This window comes from Alexandromys fortis, unplaced genomic scaffold (genome assembly GCF_014885135.2).
Source record: "Alexandromys fortis isolate MF-2015 unplaced genomic scaffold, M_Fortis_MF-2015_v1.1 scaffold_137, whole genome shotgun sequence".
In the NCBI taxonomy this organism is placed as follows: Eukaryota; Metazoa; Chordata; class Mammalia; order Rodentia; family Cricetidae; genus Alexandromys; species Alexandromys fortis.
The window spans coordinates 3,226,226-3,248,651 of record NW_026068009.1 but is presented as its reverse complement, the minus strand read 5'-3'; the positions used below and the strand labels follow the sequence as shown (position 1 = coordinate 3,248,651).

General features: G+C 39.5%; 1 protein-coding gene across 1 annotated transcript in view; it reads left to right on the top strand.

The window, feature by feature from the left end:
• The window catches only part of Clcn3 (chloride voltage-gated channel 3), an 80,997-nt gene that overhangs the window by 5,383 nt on the left and 53,188 nt on the right, over positions 1-22,426 (top strand). The window contains exon 2 of the mRNA XM_050161841.1: positions 5,194-5,369. Coding sequence (XP_050017798.1) covers positions 5,210-5,369 — 160 coding nt within the window. The 5' untranslated portion in view covers positions 5,194-5,209. The remainder of the gene's footprint in view (positions 1-5,193; positions 5,370-22,426) is intronic.

The window sequence follows — 22,426 nt, the reverse complement described above, 5'->3', positions numbered from 1 at the left end:
TTGGGTTTCTTACAGTTGAGAAGTTCAGTCCATTATCGTCATGGTGGGACATCATGGCCTGCAGGCAGACGTGGTGCTGAAGAGGTAGCTGAGAGTTCTACATCTTACACAGGCAGCAGGAAGTAGTCTAAGACACTGGGCAGTGTCTTGAGCATAGGAGACCTCATAGCCCGCCTCCACAGTAACATACTTCCTCCAACAAGGCCACACCTCCTAATGAACTTGTGGGGGCTGTAACATTCAAACTACCTCAAAGAGCTTCATATTATCTACCACAGTGAGATAATGTAGTCTTTTCCTCTAAGTTTTGTTAAGTTGTGTTATTGGTCAGGTTCTGCTTTTTACTCTAAGAATACAAATCAGCAATATAAGAAAATACTATGTCTCCCTTGAAGATAATATTTAATGTATGCTAAAGTTTACTGAGGACTGTAAAAATATAGTATACAATAAAACTGCATTAATAGTTACCTCAGTTTCTGGTACTTTTTAGCTGTTCTATAAATATTTGTGATTAAATGATTATTTTGAAATCATTAAAATAATTGTCACATTTTAATGTGAGACAAGTATAAACATAAGTTTTTTGTTTTTCAAATTTTGTAAACATATATATATGTACTATATAGTAAAATATGATCCCACCTATCCTCATTTATCCCTTCTAATACCCTCCATGTCCCCTCCAACATTCCTCCCTTCCAATCTCATGTCTGTCTTTTCTTTTTTCTCTCATTTGGTGGGTTGATGGGTGGGTGGGTCTGTCTGTCCATCTTTTCTACCTTACTTATCTCTAACACTTAGTGTTACCCATATGTGTGTGGGTGTAGGACCATCTCCTAGAGAATGGCTGAAATCTACCAGTGGATACATCCTCACAAAATGGTTCTCTTTCTCCCAGAAGCTGTTCATATCCACTGCCAACAGCTTCTTAGTGAGGGGTGAGACCTGGAGATCATCTACCCCATCTATATTGGGGTAGATTTGGGCTTTTGTGATCTTGTACAGGTCATATGCAGACCTGTAGTAACCGCAGCTTCTGTGAGTTCCTGAGTGTGATCGCCATGTCTTATACAGAGGAAAGCTTCCACAGCCCTCCTCCCTGATGGAGGTGGGTCTTGTATCTTATCTGTTGATTTCATTGGTTAATAATAAAGAAACTGCCTCGGCCCTCATAGGACAGAAAATTAGGTAGGCGGAGTAGACAGAGGAGAATGCTGGGAAAAAGAAGCTGAGTGAGTGAGTCGCCATGATGCTCCCACTCCAGACAGACGCAGGTTAAGATCCTCTCTGGTAAGCCAGCTCATGGGCTACACAGAATATTAGAAATGGGTTAGAACAATATGTAACAGTTAGCCAATAAGAAACTGGACCTAGCCAGGCCAGGCAGTGTTTGAAAGAATACAGTTTCCATGTAATTATTTCTGGGTATAAACTAGCCATGCGGGCGGCCGGGTGCCGGGGACGCAGCCCTGCCGCTCCTATTTCAACACCTCCCCACCCTCCAGCTTGTCCTGTGCCTTAGTGGTGTGGTGTGTGTGGATATAGCTGTCCAGTGCAGGGCTAAGTACTCAGTCTCGTGTCTCAGCACTTTAGTTTTACATGTCTCCATTGATTGCTGTCCACTGCAAAAAGAAGCACGTGGGTGTAAACATAAATATTTTTTTAAATATTTATTTATTTATTTATTATGTATACAATATTCTGTCTGTGTCTATGCCTGCAGGCCAGAAGAGGGCACCAGACCCCATTACAGATGGCTGTGAGCCACCATGTGGTTGCTGGGAATTGAACTCAGGACCTTTGGTAGAGCAGGCAATGCTCTTAACCTCTGAGCCATCTCTCCAGCCCTAAACATAAATATTTTGAAGGCAATTTGACAACAACTGTCAAAATAAGAATAGCAGGTTTTACACTTGGGCCTGTGACCTCCCGAGCCACAGCTTTTGACCAGGACTCAGTGCCAGGCATGAGATTTCCTCTGTCAGAGGAGGACTCTGATCTAATCAGAAAGTGCTTGATTTTCCCTTGAAAGTTGTACCATTGCCAGGCAGTGGTGGTGCGCATCTTTAATCCCAGCACTCAAGAGACAGAGGTGGGTGGATCTCTAAATTTGAGGTCAGCCTGGTCTACAAATTGAATTCTAGGACAGCTAGAGCTATAGAAAGTAATACTGTCTAAAAAAGTAAATGATGCTCTATTGCACTAGTGGGCACATCTGCCTGGCAGGTTGGCTCTGCACGAACGGTCCAGTGCTGGGTAAGACCATGATGTCTCCTCTGCCGCAGTAGTTTGTTTAGCACTGCCCAGCACTGTGAAAGCTAATCATCAAGGAGGGACTTTCCAGTCAGCTTAGGGTTCATTGCTCTGTGCTCTGCAGCCAAAGTATATGCTGTCTTCAGCAATAGGATCTTGTAGTCATGGTGGGTAGCCAAGGGTAGTAGCAGTAGCCTGGGTTCTGGAGACCTCTGGGGCCTCCCTGACCAGTTAAGTGGTAGGTATTCCATGCCTTGCTAGTAAAACCTTTAAACAATGTAGATAGGAATGTGCCTTACCTATCGATGGTTAGGCTTTCCCTCTCTGACATCATTGCTTTGGCGACTTTGGTCTTTCTTTCTGGTGTCTGACATGGAGAGTTTCATTTGCACCTTTCATCGGTTGTGACCTACTTCTCTGTTTAACTTACCAGCCAGACACAGTTGGCTGACACACCTTCAGAGCTTAGCCATTACCTTCCACCTGCACAGGTACCTTTATAGGAGAAACAAAACTTGATTGAGACCACAAAGCTCCCTTAAGTTACCTGGTTGCAGGGTCTTTGGGAAATCAGTCTAGGAAATATTTATGTGTTTTAAACAAGAAAAGTAATATCCATAGAGGAAAACTGATGAAATTTATCAATATTAAATATTTTTGTTATGTGGTAGACCATCCTGGGCTACAGAATGAGACCATCTTACAAAAAACAAAACAAAATAAACAAAAAGTACTTAAATTGAATACCTGATATGTATGTCACATACTTTGCTAACCATTGACTATGTAGTGAAAAACAAAAATTGAGCATTACTTGGTTTCAAGATATATTCTAGATCAGAAGATCAGTAAATTAATAAAATCTCATAAAGCTGTGGTCAGTGCTATACATTGGGAACTGAAAGAACTAATAGAAAAATTTAACATAGACAAACTTTGACTCAGGTACTAGGGGAGACTTTTTTTTGGTTAAGTTATTTAAATTTTTTGTATCTCATCTGTTAAGTGGAGAGAATAATAGCTCCCATGCCTTATTATTGGCTCATGTGTCATACACTTTTGTAAAGTGTAATGAGAGCGCTAGAGAGATGTGTTTTCTGCCTAGAGTGATGCTTTTGTTTGTTAGTTGTTGAGGTTCTGAGATGGCATATGTTCCTGAGGTTGGCTTGAACTCTGGATAATCCTGCTTCAGGTTCCCACAAGACTGTGCCAAATGCCTAGCTATTTAATGCATATTTGATGTGAGGTTTGAAGAATCAGTAGCAAGTTAGATGAAGAGGAGAGGGTGTGCTCCAGATCAAAGACATACTGAAGGCTGTGGACCAGGAGGCATATAAGGTCCTGGTTGGACTGAGAAAGTGGAAGATGAGTGGTCTAGAGTCTAAAAGAAGTACATGCTGCAAAATGAGCCTGGGAACTGGGCGGGGACTGCCAGCCTGGGGCTTTTCTGCTTTGTTAAGGAGTTTGTCTGTTAAGAAATATGAAAAATAATTAAAATATTTTAGTGCACAGAATAGGTATAGATTACTAGTCACACCTTCCTTCTTTTCTTCTTCTTCTTCTTTTTTTTTTTTTTTTTTTAGGGCTGCAAGATATAGTATAAAGATCAAGTTAGAGGCAGACAAGGTACTTGTGCAGAGAGCATTAGAAATTTGTTACAGCACACTAGAATTTATCTCTGGGAATCTGATCTTCATTACTATATAGAAAATATGCTTGCAAGCTACCCTCTACTATAAAAAATTGATTTAAGTAATACATTAACACTCTTGGAATATTATAAAATAATCAAAGCATTTTTAAAGTTGCAGAACAGCAAATATTTCTTTGTAGTTTACTTCCAAAGCTGTTTATCTCAAGGCCAGCTTACTGTTGTTGCAAAGGGGTGTATGTGTTGAAAACTGAAAACAAAAACCTTTATTGTTAAGACACTGTTATGTCATGTACAGAAAGAAAAGTAACAAGGAGGCGACATTGTCTAAGAACTCTTGAGTCTTGGTTGAGTTTGGGAACTTTGATTCTTTTGTGTTCTGTGCGTACTTACTCACTGTGACTTTCTAGTCAGTCTTGTTTTATAAGCTTTACTAGTTTGACTCCCTCTATGGTTGATGAGTCCCACACATGTCAGCATACTTATAAATTTTCATCTTGATAGTGAGCCTGGAATAGACGTATTAAATGAGCTGGATGCTGGTGGCTCATGCCTTGGGATGCAGAGGCAGGCAGATCTCTGAGTTTGAGGTCAGCCTGGTCTATAGAGTGAGTTCCAGACCAGCCAGGGCTATACAGAGAAACCCTGTCTCGAAAAAAAGATGTAGGAGTATTATTTTGGTATATAAAGAATGAAAATAAAATTTGGTTTTACCTATGCTGAAAAAAAAATGAAAAAATTAACTATTTTCAGTTTTTCCGGGTTAATGTTTGACCCTGTGCTCCAAATACTTAAATATTTCAAGTTAATTTAAAAGATTTTAATTACAATATTAACTTTAAAAATTAGGTAGCACTTGCCTGAAGTAAAATCCCAAGGACTTGGAATTTCAGCCATTTGCTGTCTTTCCTGCGGGCCTTTCCCTTGCAAAGTCCTGTCCTGTCCATGCACACATAAGTGATTGCATACTCTGATTCTTCCCTGTCCTGTGCAGCAAGCTGCACATTGTAAGCGCACCTCTGCACTTGATAGATTTACACTTAGAGGATCTTAAGATTGTTACAGTGCTGCTTGAAGGAGTTCTTCTGTCTCTTTGATACCTGCATAGTGAAAAGAAAGAATTGAACCATCCCTTAGCACTTAGCATAATAGAGGGAGCCCTTGTTACAGCGGCTGGACTTAGTATTTTTACTGCAAAGACCTTAGCTTTCATTTTGTGATGTTAGAATACATGATTTTTGTCATATGTTGGGAAAATGTTGAAGCCATTTTCCCCTTTTTTCCAGATAACCAGACAGCTAAATGGAGTCTGAGCAGCTGTTCCATAGAGGCTACTATAGAAACAGCTACAACAGCATAACAAGCGCCAGTAGCGATGAGGAGCTCTTAGATGGAGCAGGTGCTATTATGGACTTTCAGACTTCTGAAGATGACAATTTGTTAGACGGTGACACAGCAGTTGGTAAGTGCAGCATGTCAACTGAGAATTGTAGTCATGAATATCTACCAGTACATATGCTCTGAGGCTTTTGTTTTGTTTTGTTTTGTTTTTTGAGACTAACATTTGGGGTAACTTTTTAAAGCCAAGGTAGACTCACAGAACTTAAAATTAACCATTGAAAAGTATCCATCTCAGTGACCTTATTCATAGTATTATCCTAAAATATTTTTACTACCTCCAGAATCTCCAGTATTGAAGTAAATATTCAAATTTAAGTGTAATTCAGAGAGGTATGCAACCATTACGTTGATCTCATGAAAACAGAGAAATAAACAAGTTCTGTAATTTCCCTTTAGTTAAGAAACAGCATTACATAGATCCCTCTCTTCTTTCCCTAACAGCAACTATTATTTGATTTCCATTTAGACTGATTTAGTGGGTATTTACACTTTCTGTAAGTGGGGTCACAATGTGAACTCTTATCTCGTGTTTTTAATTGTGTTTTGGGATTACCTGGGTTGTTGCACACGGTAGTGGTCATTTCCATCGCCGTGTAGTTTTTCCTTGTGTAAATATACTGCAGTGAGTTATTCTGTATATTCCATTGTAGACTTTAGCGTTTGCTGATAGTACTGCTAAAATATGTAAGTGCATGTGTGTTAGTGAAGTAATCTAACGCATCTTGAGTTATACCTAAATCTAGAGTGTGCGTGTGTCAGCATCGTCACATACTGTCAGAGATACCCAACATTGTGGTGTGCTTATTTCTGTCTGTAGTGTGTGAAAGGTTAGTTGAGCATCTTTACCAAGTACCAAGGTATTACCAGTTTTAAACATTTTAACTGTTCTTTCATTTTGAGCTTATATTTGATGATTTGGGAGTTGAAATGCACTTATATATGTTAACTTGGCTTTTTAGGTTGCCTCCAGAAGTGCTAGGTCAGTCGGCCTGTTTTATAGAGGCCCATTATATATTCTGATTTGTCAGATACATTTATTGGAAATGTCTTCTCTTACTCTTGAAGTGTGTCCTTTCATTTTCTTAGTAAGATGTTTTGGGGGAAGCCATTGATTCTAATGAACTCTAGTTAGTATTTTTCTTTGTTCTTACTGTCTGTGTTCTTGTTAATGATTCTTCTAAATTGGGTATGACGGTACACACATGCACTTCCAGGTGTTGAGACTAGGATAGAGAATCTAAGGCCAGCCTGGTTTACATAGCCAAAGGTCTGTTATTTAAAAATAAAGATTTCAGGTACATCAGGGAATCAAAGATAGTATTCTGTTTTCTTCTTGTGCCATTTATATTTAGATCTAGAATCTTCTTGCATTTAATTGTGTGTAATGTGAATAAAAATTTAGATTTATTTTTCCCCATATGCATAACTGGTCCAGTACCAAGGCAGGCAACTTGAACTGTTAATCAAAATGACAGACACTTTGGAAGATAGCTTGACAGTTTTGTATACTATTAGCTATAAGATTCAGCAATAATGTACCGAAGTATTTATTTCCAGTTAGGTGAAATAGTCACATGAAAATGTTTTTAAAAAACCAAGTAAAAGAAAAAAAAAAAGAGAGAGAAAAGCCTAAACAAGCATCCTAGTGAGAAGCTGTGCTGTGCTAGGTAAGGTACTACCCACAGTGTTACTCTGTATTTCTGTAGGTGCATGCTGGGCTTGTGCCTTTACAGTTCTGAAATACATGCCTTTTTTTTCAGTGAACCTCAGCGTATGTCTATGTTTTGTGGTTAAATTTACTTGAGCAGGATATGCTTCAGTGTTCTTTTCTATATACTAACCCTAGTGGAGGGAGAAACTTAAATATGACTTGATTTCTTTTCATCCTCAGACTGTTTTTATAGTGCATCCCTGTTCTACTTTGCTTTCTGTTGCTTTGGTAAAATGCTGATGAAAAACAAGTTGGTGGGGGAAAGAGTTTATTCCATCTCAATGCTCACAGTCCATCATGTAGGGCAGCCAGGGCAGAGCAGAAGCAGAAGCAGGAACAGCAGCAAAGCCCATGCAGGAGTGTTGCAGATCGTCGTACTCCCACGGATGCTCATTCAGCCACTTTCCTGATACCACCCATCCTATGTAAGTTAGTAATCAAGAAAGTGGCCCCACAGACATGCCCACAGGCCAATCTGATGGGGGCAGTTCTGCAATTGAGGGTCCCTCTTCCCAGCTGTGTCAAGTTAATAACCAAGATGAGCCATCACAAACGTTTCTACAGCTTTCTTTCCCCATTCTCTTCGGATTTCAGTTACTTGTAGTTGAGTTTCTCACTGTGATGCTTAGGCTCTTCTGTATTTTTCGTCTTTTTATGTATTTTTTCATTTTCATGTGAATATTTCACCTAACTAGAGTAAATATTTGGAACATTATAGCTGAATTTTATGGCAAAGGTACAGTTAATAACGGAAATTTCCAAACTGTATTCTAAAGTATCTGTCATTTTGGTTTAGTTTCTGTTGCCCACCTTCTCATCAGCATTTGGTAGTGTCGAGGATTTGAAGTTTTGGAATGTGGCCATTTCATAATATCCATGCTATAATACACAATATTGTGTTACAGTAATATATTGTTATTTCATAATATCCATGCTATAATACACAATATTGTGTTACAGTAATATATTGTTATTTCATGTTCTGAGAAAGTCTTCATATTACTGTGCCTTTTTGAGCATATTTCTTGACATTTGTGTCTAAGTATTTCAGTGCCCAAATCATCTTTGGTTCCATTTCTGTTGCCTAATTTTTTTCTTCTCTTTTTGGTTCTTTTTTGACTTTGGCTCCTGTAATTGTTAACTGACTGGATACTATGTACAAATAGTAGTGGAATTACTGGTAGCAATATCTGCACCAGAGTACTTTCTTTTATGCAGGGGACAGGCAATCTAGGATCTGGCAAGAGAATTTGCAACATAGTTTTAACTTTCTGTTAATTGGTCTCTCAGAATTATTTTATTCTTAGGACATTGCTTCTGAGAATTTTTTTGGTAGGAAACTGCTGCCTTTATGAGAGGTATTCATGATTCATTTATTTATTATGTTTACATTGTTGTGTCTGCCTGTATGCCTGCAGGTCAAATAGGGCACCAGATCTCATTATAGATGGTTGTTAGCTGGGAATTGAACTCAGGCCCTCTGGAAGAGTAGCCAGTGCTCTTAACCTCTGAGCCATCTCTCCAGCCCCCCCCCCCCCCTTTCTTCTTTTAGCACCTTAAGAGTGCCAACAGCTCTGCTGTTATTATAATGACTGCTTCTTTGCCTTTGCTTACTCGTTTGGGAATCGTAAGTACTTCAGGGGTAGAGTGGCACGGAACGAAGCTCTTTGTCTCTTTCTCTAGGATCAGTCCATGTAAATTCACATTGCTATGGTGGCTTTGTACTTCAGACTTTGAGCCTTTAAACCTTTCAAACTGTCAACTTTTAATCTTCACCTTCTGGGCCTCTCAGTTACTCTTGTTTATGAGCTTAGAAATGGCACAAAGCAAAAATGGTTGAGACTGTTGTGTTTGCCTCTGCTTCATTGCTTTTCAGAATAGTAACACCTCCAGGCTACTTCCCTGGGATGTTCTTTGATTTAAAAAGACAGCACTTGCATTATTAATCATTTGCTTTTTTATAATCATTATTTTTTCTACCTAATTTAAGTGACATTTATTGGCAGTTATAAACTAGAATATATGCATTCATAACTTGAAAAATCAAGTGAAATGAACAACGTTCTTTCTTTTCCTCTCTTTCACTCTTTGGGTTTTTATGTGGGGGTATAAAATTAATCAGGAAAATAGAAGGGACAGGAGGAAGGGTCCAGCACTTTCCGTCTTCCCACTGTCATCAAGTGCTGGTGATGCCCTTATCCCAACTTTTAAGAAAGAGAACTAAGTAGAAAGGGAAGACAAGGGTACACAAATATGACCTACTAATTTTCCTCCAACCAAACCCACTAGTATACTTCTCTGTGTGTGTTAGCATCCAGGCACACCTTGTCCCTACCCTGTGGAAACCTGGCACAGGGCATCACGCCCTGTGCTCTGCCTCATGCCTCCTTCAGCAAATCCTACCTGCCTGCGAGTCAAGACACTAATGGTATGCTGGCGTGAGGAGGGACTGGGAGCGTGGATCCCATGGTAAGGGACAGATACACCATCATACAGGATTTAATGAGAAGGAAGTTTACTGGGGAAGAGAAAGGAGTGGGGAGAGAGAGAGAAAAGGAGGGAGGGAAGAAGACAGTGACCTGCCTCCTCAGAGAGAGCAGGAGTAGGTGGAGCTTGTCTTTTAAAGGGACAGGGTACTGTCTGCCATGCCAGCGGGCATGGCACAAGGCATGACACACTGTGCCAGGTTCCCAAGGGGTGGGGCCAAGGTGTGCCTGGATGCTAACAGTTTGTCACTTACTAGAACTTGACAATATACCTAGCCCACACCAGCCACTGGCAGTGGGAATGACATTACTAGGTAGAATAGTCATGAGTCCTTTACTGAGATATCTTACCAACCAAATGAAATTAAGGCTGTATTAGCAAGGAAGAAGTTGGAATGGCCTTAGGGGAAGCAGACATTGGTGTTTTCTGTATAAATTTTGTGCTCAAAAATAATTATATATTTTTAAGTTTGATAGATATCCTAAATACTATGTCTCAAAAATGAATTTCTTTTCTTTTAAATGCTTTTTATTGCATGTGTTTATTGTGTGTGTGTTTATGCATGGCATGTTGTGTATGAGGAACTCAGGATAACTTGGTAAAGTCGGTTCTTTTCCGTGTAGGTTAGAGGGAATCTAAACTCAGGTCATCTGGCTTGTTGACAAGCGTCTTTACCCACAGATCCATCTCACCAGTTCCAGAGAATTTTATTTTAATACATCTTTTGAATTGGGAAGAGTATTGTACAAGGGGAAGTAAATGTAGTTGGGTATTTTTTTTTCCACTTTTTGGAGGCCTGCCACCCAGCTCCCAAATAAATACACTAAGACTTATTCTTACTTATGAATGCTCAGCCTTAGCTTGGCTTGTTTCTAGCCAGCTTTTCTAATTTAAATTATCCCTTTAACTACATTTTGCCTCTGGGCTTTTTACCTTTCTTCATTCTATAAGTCTTTCCTTCTTACTCCATGATCTGCTGTGTAGCTAGCCCTGCAATGATCCTCTCTTTCTACTTTTCTTGCTCCTCCCTCCTCTTTCATCTCTTGAGTCTAGATTTCTCTTCTTATTTATCCTCTCTGCCTTGCAACCCCACCTATCCCTCTCCTGCCTTGCTATTGGTTGTTCAGCTCTTTGTTAGACCAATCCAGTGTTTTAGACAGGCAAAGTAACACAGCTTTTATGGAGTTAAAAAGATCAACATAAAAGAATGCAGTACATCTTTGCATCACTAAACAAATACTCCACAGCATACACGAATGTCAGACATCCTAAACTAATATCCCACAATAAAATAATATGAAGGACCAGCAATAGGAATTATCTCTGAAGCAGCAAGTATCCTTGTGAGATACACCGTGCTCTTGTAGATGATGAGATACTACCAACTGCAGCAGAAAGAGGGGTGTTTAGAAGAGGTAGGGACCTTTACCGTCATGAACTCAGACAAATGTGAGGAAAGGCCTTACTTTTGTGAGAGCTCTAAAGAGTTATCACAGCCAATGGTAGAACACACAATTGGGAATAAGTATTTTTTCATAATTTAGTATTTGGTTTTTAGTTTTCCAAGACAAAGCCCTACAAAACAAATAAGCAACAGCACGAAGTCACTGGAAAGTACCCAACAATGTTTTGCTGTGTGGTGAGTAGCCTTCAAATTGGAAACCTGAATTACATCCTGATTCAGCTAATTCTGTAACCTTTGGCAAGTCAGCCTTTGCATGCCCCATGTTTTCCTAATTAAAAATAGTAGTCACTGAATGAGTGCTCTGAGAATTAAGTGCATTAGGGATCTTTATCCAGATAATATAAATTGATCATTAAAAGAGTAGTTTATTAATGAAAGAGTTAAGAGTGGCTGTTTCTGTTTTCTCCTGTATTCTTTCCGCTTGGATGTGCTAAACTCTTTCATTCTAATATAAACAAATTCTTCTTTGAGAACATTCAAGCAAGGTATCATTTACATTTCCAGTATTTCTGATGAAAAGGATGTAGGCCTAGATATGGAATAGCTTGAAGTTATAAGAGAGAACTTGCTTTGGGACTCTCCACGAGATAGCTGTTTTTGTATAGCTTATAGTTTATAAATCCTTTAAAAAATATATTTACTAATCTCAAAAATAAAGTCTAATAAAAGTAAATACTAGGTGCTTTAGAACAGATAGTTATCAAAAATAGAAGTATTGTTAGGAATGATGACTGCTAGTAATACATGTGGATGGATGGCAAAAAGATGCGGCTGTATCTATATTAAGTACAGCTAATTTGAAAGAATATTTTAGTCAATTAAAACTTTTTGGAAATTGAAAACATTTTCATTGCAAATAACAGGAAGAAGGGCCAAGCTTTTGTTGCAAGGGTTGGATTCATTGAAGGGAACCATATGGTTCTGCAGTTGCCAGTGAAACACATGGTTATACATCAGTAGAACTTAGAATGATTCTTAGCTAGTGCAGTCTTCAGGTGAAGTAAATTACTGAGAATCATTCTCAGTATAGGCAACCACAGGCTTTAGCAGGTTTAAGCAGTTGCTTTGTGTTGTTAATGTAATTATACTGTTTAAAATATGAGCCTGTGTATATTTTTGTCTTGTCTGAAATGTTTAGCTGGCAGTTGTCAAGAGATCTTTAAAGTTTTTAGATTGTCTAAAACTGAATGTTAGAGTTGAGAAGGCTTACTCCTAATTGTCTTAATCTTTTTTTTTTGTTGTTGTTGTTGTTTAGAAAACCCTTAAAATAGTTCATAAATGTAAGATACTTTAATTGTTGAAACTTTTGGGACGTATGATAGCTGGGATTGGAATACAGTTATTATCTTACTCATTTCTCCAATATAGGTTGAATGTTCTTTATTTGAAATGCTTAGAACCACGTTTCAGATTTTTTTTTATAATGTTGAGGGAGCAGTATTTGCACCTATATAAAATGAAATTTCTGGGCAGGGGACTCATTTAAACACAGAATTTATTTTTACACACAACCTGAAGATAATTTGTACGGTATTTGCAGTATGCCTGTTCCTTGTCTGTAACTGACTGTGACTAGCATGAAGTCAGGTGGAGAATTTCTGGTTTGTTTCTGTTTCATGTTGGCCCAGAAAGCTTCAGGTTTTATAGCACATTAGATTTTGGATTTTGGAATTAGGGATGCTGTATCTGTATATCAGTACATGAACTTTAGAACTCAAATGATCTGTGACATTAGACTCGGAGGTTCTGAGCGATTAAAATAGGTTAGCATTCAGATATCAACCATTAGGTTCAGCTTCATTAAAGATGTTTATGCTTTCATTTATATTGTATTCATTGTGTGTGTGTGTTAGACAGGGTTTCTCTGTGTAGCCCTGGCTGTCCTGGAACTCGCTCTGTAGACCAGGCTGGCCTCGAACTCATAGAAATTTGCCTTCCAAGTGCTGGGATTAAAGGCATGTACCAACACATGTATTCTTTTTGGGTTGAATGTTCTTAAATCTTCCTCCATGAGAACTATAGGAAGGAGTGCTAGGTAAAGTAGATGCAGAGTGGCCATTCAAGATGACAACACATATGCTAGCAAGTCCTGCAGATAGAGCCTGGCATCAACATCATGAAACTGGCATCTAAGAAGTAGGCTCATGTTATCCAGGCCTTTAGCTCTTACTAGGTAAAATTGTAGTGCAAATTTCTTTTGTTTAGTGAGAAATAAAATAGTCTACTTTATTCCAGCCAAAGAAACAAGGCAGCTCATTAAAAGATACATAGAATTCAGTAATTAAGTGGGTTATAAGAATGAAGCAAAAGGAAAGCCACTGGAAGTGACAAAATGTAGAAAAGAGACCAAGAAATAAATGTTACCAACATACTTAACTTTTTTAAAATTATCTTATTCTATTGTGTGTATTAGTGTTTTGCCTGCATGTATGTCTGTGTACCCCATGGTGTCCAAGGTGGCCAGAATAGGGAGTCAGATCCCCTGGGACTGGAGTTCTATACAGACCAATGTGAGCTGCCGTGTGGGTGCTGGGAATCAAACCTGGGCCCTTTGGAAGAACAGACATTGATTTTACCTATTGAGCCATCTCTCCAGCCCACCGATACACTTGAAAAATAAATATATTACTTAAAATTGTCAAGCATGTATATAATTTTAGTCATTTTCCTCTTACTCCCCCTCACCCCCTTATGAATTCCTTCTCTTCCAAATAGTGTTCCTCCAACTTTTCATTTCTGCTTTGTGTGGCTAATTTAGTTAGGGTTACTTATGAACTTGAGTGGCAGGTTATTACTGCATCACGGACATCTTATCAGTGGCTACACCACTAGACAAGATGGTATCTTCACCCAGCAACCACTGTCATTAATTCCTCAGAGAGGAGGAGCCCCTGGTAGGCTCTTCCTCTATCCGTAATGAAATGGTAATGGCCCCAAAGTATAAATGAGTTTGTGTTTAGGCTCAGATGTCAGCAAACACAAGGGTTGGGAGGCTATATCACCTGGTAGATGCACGAGGTTAGGACTCATAATTATTTTCTTAGTAGTAGCAGAAAGGGAGCTGGGGAAGCAAAAATGCTCCTGCTGAAAAGACTTACTAAGAAGAAATATACCCCAATGATAGATATTCTGTGAATTCTGGATGAATTATTTATTTCACTTTTCTAAGGCGTTGAGTCACTGTGTTCTTTAAAATTCATTGTTTAAATTACCTTAGCCTTGTCACACACTGAGCATACATATTTGACCCTTTCTCAATACTGCATGAATGGCATCTGACAGGCACAAAAGTATTCCTTTTTAGAAAGATTTTTATTTTATGCATATGAATATTTGGTAACATGTCATATGCATGTAATACCCACAAAGTCCACAAGAGGACATCAGCTCCTCTGGAACTGGAGCTACCGACACTCATGAGCCAAATATGAGTGTTGAGACCTGAACCCAGGTCCTTAAAAGCAGCAAATGCTCTTAGCCGCTGAGCCATCTCTCCAGCCCCATAAATTTCTTCTTAATAAAGAATTCTGTCCTTAAGTAAGAACAATTTTCACGAATGGAACCTCTAATGACTTCTATTTAGTCTGACATTGTATTTAACTTTACTATTTCTAAATATTATTAAATAGTAATTACTATTACTAAATTGTAAAGCTCAATAGTAATATTTAGAAATAGTAAAACTATAATATTCTAAATATTGCTATTTCTTAATGAAAGCTAACTGCATATAAATAATTCTCAGCCTAAAATCATACAAAAAAATAACTGCAAGAAGTAACCATTGATGAATTCCTACAATGTTATGTTATCTGTACTGTCTATTCTATCCAGAGATAGTCTGTCAGACTATTATGAGTAGTGCCTAGACAGATGGGAGTACTCTTATTCAAAATATTATGGACCAGAGTATTCAAAATCTGTTTTTGTTTATGTTTTTTAAAGAATTTAATAGTCATATCCACATAATGAGAGAACAGTTAAAACATTTAAAACTGGTAATACTTTGCTATTAGGTTTTGGTAAAGATGTACAACTGAACTTGGACACATTGCGGACAGAAATAAGCACACCTCACTAGTCTTTGTGGGACAGAATGTCACAGTGTAGCCCCGCTGGCCTGGAGCTCTGCTTCACAGGTGCTAGGTGATAAGCATGTCGCACCACACCTAGTTTGTAGCTTCTTTTAAAAATGCAAGTTATGCTTTCAAAGTCACAGGAATGACTTTGGTTAGCTGTAATTATTCTTTTAAAAGTTAATTTGGATCTTATCTTCAAATAGAGTCACTTCCTAAGATAAGAGGTAAAGACCTTAAGGTACACATTTTGGGGGGGGGGCAGGTATTAGGATTCGGGCATTATGCTGTCCCCTGTCACCTGGCAGAATGCACTCAGGCAGCACCCTGGACAGTCAGCCCAGGGTCCGTGGCTGCTACGTCACTATGTAGTCTGTATGCAAGTGTAAAAGGTCCCTTTAAGAGACAGCCTCTGCCCATTCTGGCTGTCTTCTGAAGAGGCTAACAGGTCTCTGTCTCGGTAACACCCCCCCCCCCCCATCTCAATAATACTCTTCACTTAAGCTTTGCCTGCAGGACCTGTTTTTCCGCTAACCTTGAGGCCTCTGGCTCTCCCAGAATCAAAGGGGAGGGGGGTGGGAGCACAATTCAGTCCCTAGCAGTTAATCTCTGCACATCTTCATGCACACAATCAAGAAGCCACGGGTGTCAGGGAGAAATCTTGTACTGTTGGGAAGTTCTCTGGATCACAGGTTCAGTTTTTATTTTTGCCTAAAAGTGAATTTACTATTGGTAACATATGTTACCATTAGTTTGACTTGAAGAGGCAGTTTCACCTGATTTTGTAGAGAAATGTCTGCCAGATTCTGACTTCTAAACAGCTGTAGTTGGTGGGGTTTGTGACAATCGGTTCAGTTTCCAGCTCAAATGCCAGCTGCAGTCTTTCCCCAGTGGGTCTCTGGAAGAACAGTGAGGGTGACAGAGGGCTGTATTTTCTGTTTCCACACTCGGAATATTAAAGTAGAACACATGGCTAAGAGTTGTGATTTAATAAAGTGATTATATTTGCTGGTGTGTCAGGCATTCATCTGTAAGGAAAACAGACTTTTGTGTTTTTACAAGGACACAATTGTGAAAGACACAAGGGTAGTTAGTACCTGTTGGTGTGATAGCTTTGATTTGCGCTAGGTGGTAGCTTCTTGGTGCTCTTGTACTCTGTATGCAAAGGTCAATACAAAGAAAAGTGTCTGAGTCATGGCTCCTCCCACACCCTCCCACACCCGCCAAACCCTAGTTCCGGGCACCTGTAAATATCTTACAGCAATGATGAAAGAGACTTTGTGATTGAATCTGGGATCTTGAGATGGGGAGATTAGCTTGAAATGACTGGGTGGTGCCAATGTAATCAAGGAGGTCTTTTAAAAGAGAAAGGCAGGTGGACCAGTGTCACTGGTAGGAAACTTAGAGAGGAGGCTGAGAGGTTGGAAGAAGAGACCATGAATCAAGGAACAAAAGAGGCCTTTAGAAGCTGGAAAAAGCAAGGAAACAGATTTTGTTCTTAAAACCTCCAGGAAGAATGCATTCCTGCTGACACCTTGATCTTGGACTTTTGATTCGTTAGAACTGTAAGTGAATGAGTTTATGTTGTTTCAGTTACTAAATGTATATTTTTTTCTACACTAGCAATAAAATTTTGTGTGTTAGTATTAATGGTTTTAACTTCACCAACATTTTGTAAGAGTTCTTATAGATCTCCACTTGACACAGTGAGTTTTGTTTCAAGATAAATTAACAGCCAGAAGCTGCAGGTGAGAGACAGAGACCTATTAGGCACGCCATGCACAAAAGTGGGTATTTATTTAGTGGGTTTTGGAGGGGAAGGGGAAAAAGGAGAACAGAGAGAAAGAGAAATGGGGTGGGGGGAGAAGTGAGGAGAAGGGAGAGAGGCAGCAGCTGCCTCTTCCAGAGAGAGTGGGGGAAGGAAGGAGCTCAGGCTGGAAGATCTGCTTGCTTAGGTGGACCTGGGAGGGAGTGGGTGGAGCTTCTCTCTTAAAGCGACAGGACACACCATTACACATACAAGACTGGAAAAAATACCTGAAAGCAATGCTTTTTATCTTGGTTATTTTGACTACTTTTTTTATTTGTTTCAGTGATTTTCAGATAATAACAATTTGGCTACATAATTTTAAAAAATGACCTTAAATGTCCATGTCTATGATAAAAGTACATTTGTTATTATAGGAGAATAAACTGTATTTTGTCAACAGCTCTTAAAGTTGATTTATAATTTAAATATTTATTAGTGGTAAATGGGCTGTTTGCATCTGGTATTTCTCCAGGACCTAGTCCCTGGGCGCTCCTTTCCCTACAATACTGGTTGTTCTTTGCTTGAGTTAGCTCCTAGGACCTCTGTATAGCTTAATCTTATCTCCAGCTGCGGCTGCTGTGGTCCTTCCTCTGTAGCTATCCACATTGCCTCTGCAGTGTTTGCTTTCCTCATCCTTATTTTTGCTATTCATTGCTAGTCCTACTCCAATATGAAAGTTCTTTTTAAATTTTATTTTTTTCAGTAACATCCTAGTTGTTCCTTTTGGTTCATAAGTAGTTTATGTTCTTCTATATATAATTCTCTTAGTATTGATGGTTAGTTGACTTTTTTGTTTTGTTTTTGTGACAGGATCTCTTATTGCTCAGGCTAACCTTGAATTCATTATGTAGCAAAGGCTGGGCTTGAACTCCCAATCCTCCTCCTATTTCCAAAATTCATGGGAAAGAAGATAATAAGTTTATTAGGGGCAACCATATATGCTGATTATTTAGCCTTTCCTTATAATAGCTAGTATTTGTATGCGTGTAAGTGGAGCTCTTTAATGCAGTTTTGTTAAACAGCCATCTATTTAGTATATTAACTGTTATTCTTTTGGTCCCTGCCCTAGCCACGCCTACTCCCATAACCTCTGACCTGCCCCTTTCTGGTTCCTTGGCGTGCGCACGCGTTTTCTCTGTCTCTCTCTTCTTTTATCTCTCCTCTCTCCTTTTATCTCTTTTCTCTGTCTTTCTTTCTCCCTCTTCCTTAATACATACTTATGGCTATTTCCTGTGTTTACGTGTCTGTTACCTGCCGCCACCGTGGGCGCGGCACGTGCCCTTCTGTAGCCACTTTCTCATGGCGGGGCTCCGCCAACCTGCCCGGGAATTGTTTTTTAAGAATAACATTAACTTCATATTTTATAGTTTTTAGGAACTTTTTTCCGTTTTATTTGGAATCATTATGAATTTATAGAGAAAAGTTTGGTGTAACTAGTTGCCTATAGAATATTCATTTGGGTGTGAGGTGGGATGGTATTTATGCTGTCATAACTGCATAGACAAGCACCCACCAAAAGGTAGTGGTTTTCAGGAGGAAAAGTGACAGACTCGAGACTTTGGTGGGAAGCAGGGTATAGTATATTAAGGGCTTTTCTGACACTGGCAGTGATTATCACTTCTGTGTCTCAGTTTCCTTGTCTGAGAAATGAGAAGTATCTAGGCCAGCTACTCAATTCAGACTAGTTTCATTGCTAGCTTGTTAGTTTTGAGACAGGGTCTCGTTTGGTAGTTTTGGCTGCCCTGGAACTCAGTATGTAGACCAGGCTCACCTTGAACTCACAAAGATCCATCTGCCTCTACCCCTTGAATGTTGGGATTAAGGGCATATGCCACTAAATGTGGTTTAGGCCAGTTTTAGGAAGAAAAATGAAAGAAGAAATTGTGGAAGTGTTTTATACCTCAGAATCCTTTGTGGCAGTTTTGGCATATCCAAAGCTTAAACATCCCAGCCATCAAATAGATTGCCATGACATTCTGATAGCTTATCCTGGACTCATAGAAGCATTTTATGATTCACTTAAAGGTTTACTTATGACTTGGATTGCTGTGGGGAAAAATGTTGGGTCTAGGACTGGTGTGGGAAAATATAAAATAAAGCTAGAGTATCTCAGAGTGCCAGAAACAAGAAAATACTTTAAACCTATTGGGATCACCCAGAGGAACCTGAAAGCACCCCTACTGGGCAGAGCTAGATTGAAATGAGCCACAGAAAAAGAATGTGGATTATTGTAAGTATGAAGTGAGCCCACATCTATGCTATCAATGCGGGGGGTGGGGGGGGTGGGGGGAGGGGAGGGCACAGAGGGAAGAGTCTAGTTTGAGGAAGAATTCCAAAAATTTCTGTAGCTTTCCAACTTCATGGAGAAGGAGCTTAATCCCAACGTCTTTCTTCCTTGACAGTGGGCTTGATTTAATGACACTTCCAAAGAATAGAGTCAGAGGTAGGCAGAAAAAGGAATGTTTTAGTGGGGAAACTTGGCAAATGTTGTTAGCCAAATGAGAACGTTAATGTCACAAATGAGTTGAGACTGATATCATATACGCCTGGAGATGTCATCGTTGTATTCTTCTTTCCAAAGGTCTGTAATCCAAATCTAGTCTCAAAAAAAAAAAAAAAAAGCAAAAACCAAACAAAAACAAAAATGTAAAGAAGAGTAGACACCTTACATGACCTGACCAGCTCAAGTCACATCTGGAAACAGTCAGCCACTAAACGTGAAGGACGGTCTCCAGAACTGGAGTCTAGACTACAAAGACAAATGTGAAGAAAATAATCTAAAGTCCAAGTGAAGTTTGCAGCTTATCAGTGTTAGTTTCTAATTTTGACAAATATACCATGGAAATATAAAGTATTAACAGGGAAATGAGTAAGAAGTACTCAAGCTCTTTCTATTATGAAATAAAATTTGCTTTTAAAGATGGATTGGAAAAGTCTGGGGATATTGCTTAGTGGTAAGAGTGCTTGCCTTGCATGTCCAGGTTCCCAGGTTCAAGTCCCAGAAAGATACAATCATACATACATACATACACACATACATACAAAGTCCACAGCCCTGATGGCATGTACTTGCAGACCCAGTTTCAGACTAGCAGAGCTATAGTGAAACCCTGTCTCAGTATCCCTATCCTTCCTGCCCCCCAAATGTTTGGAAATAGTTAAATTTTAAATATAAAATCTAAGTAAGCTTGTAGATGTTAGGTTAAAGGAAATTCCAGTTCCCTAAATAGGACAATGGGGCACAGTAAAGAAACAGCCAACATGTCCACTCAATGATATGTTAAGGTTTTTATTGTAGACATGAGAGAAGAGCCAGAGGCACCCGGAAGAGTCCAGAGCAGAGAAAGTAGACTGCATGTGGCCAGGCCTAGGGAAGAGAATGTGGAGATAGTTGAATAGCAAGATACAGAGGCTGCAGGCTCACAGTTGACAGGAAGAGGAACATAAAAGGCTTTTTCGTGACAGCTCCTAATCCCCTCTCCCCAAAGACAGTAACAGCTTAGACAAAGCCATGGAAGAGAACTGTAAAATTGTGAGAAAGCTGCTGAAGTGTAGCTCTCCACAGTTGATGGCTTCTGGGGGGGGGTGCAGGTGCGGAAGGACTCAGCCTTTCTTAAGTGGCTGGTCACTGGAAGCGCGACCATGCTCCACTGAGTACATGGGCAACTCAAATTGGACTTGGCTTTTTTGGGGGAGGGGGGATGTTAACAAAGGTGGGGAGGCAGGCAGACCTGGGAGGACTGGAAAGAGGGTGTGACCGGAGTACGTGATGTAAAATTCCTGAATAAGCAATAAAAATTTTATGTAATGAAAAAGAGATAGAGAATAGAGGGGACAGAGAGAATGGATAAGAGTAACCCAGAATAAGAACAGAAAATAGCAGGCCATTAAGGGGGTGAGTAGCTGGGGGGAGTAGGCAGAGGGGAGAACCAAGAGACTGGGGTTGTGGGAGAGCTTAGAAATGTTTAATAAGTACTTGTGATACTGAATGGGCCTGGAGGCTGGCCTGGGTTTTATGTTCAGCCACAGGTCTATGTCAGTGGAGAGCCCTGTGTCCCTTCTGCCAAAGGAAAGGGTAAGGAAGAGGACTCCCTTTGGCAGATGGGAACTGGTTTCCCAAGTTCCGAGGAATGCTGGCATTTATCTAACTACCAGAAATCTTAGAGTGCAGTTTGACCTAATTTCTGGATAGAGAGAGTCTACCTTTTGGAGTTTTGGGAATTGGAGTTTATTTCCTTTGAACCTGACAGTTGAAAATACAAATCACCTAACTTGGTTATTATATTTGCTTTTTATCATTTTTTAGATTTAACTTGTTTCCATGACCTCATACATAATTATGTTAGTATAATTATATATATACATATATACATACATACACACACTCAATTTTATAGACTTAATTTGTGTATTTTTCCAATCCACAAATAATTATTAGGCTACTTTATTATGGACCAGAGAGCAAGGTGAGTAAATGCTTGGGATGGTGGCGTGAGTGAGAATGGGTCTTTGTTTTGAGGTTGTTGCTATCTAGGGAGAGATGATGTGCTATTTCGGAGTGATGAATGTGAGAACATGTAAATGGTAGAACCAGTGACATGTCTGTCATTTAAGGTAAAAACTGAAAAATAATACAGTTAAGGCAAATGGAAGAAGGAAACGGTGGACTGATGGAATAGGAGCTTGAGTAATAGTATGCACTTGGAGGCCGAGAAGCAGCTGGTGCTGAAGCCTCATAGCTTGATGCTCCAGAAAGGAACATTATCTGGAGAGCAGGGTATTTAGAAAGGAATAGCCTGGGACTGAAGAAGTAGCAAACTGAGATTTAAATCATGCAACTTAGCATGGGAATAACCTTGTAAGAGACAGGAACTCACTGAGTGTACTAGAGCTAGCCAGTGAGAAAAGGAGTTTCTGGCGGTGTGAGGTGCAGGTGCTGAGAAGTCCAGGGTAAAGGTAATAATAAAGCCATGATCTGGTGTAGTGTGTTAAAATGATGGCAGAATGCAAGCTGTTTGCTGTTGATGCCTGCTGGGAATTCCCAGTGGGCATATCAAGCACACTACAAGGCAGGCCCCATGTCCAGGAATAGTTGGCCGACACAAAATGGACTCCATGTATTTTTTTATGGGCTTTTTATTTTGTTTTTGAGAGAGACAGAGACAGAAGCAGAGACAGACAGACAGACAGACTGACAGAATTTGGGTATGTGGTAAGGTGGGACAGATCTGGGAAACGTTGGGAGAGGAGAAATTATGACCAAAATATAGTGTATGAAAAATTAAAGACATTGTAATAAAAGAGGTTGTTGCTAGAAGATAAAAGTTGAAATGCTAGGTTGGAATTGGAGTTGGTTGCTTTTATGAATAATAATGAAGTTCTGTGTTTGCTGTCGCCTCGGGTAGGAAACTGGCACAGTAATCCAAGAGTAGCCATTTAGCTCAGGGTGCTTGTGATTTTAAGACCAAAAGATTTCTGTAGTAGAAAGTTGTGATGTAGCTCAGAAATCCAAGAAAGAAATTCTGAGTTAGAGCCATTTTATTTGGCAACAGCATTTTAAAGATTTAAT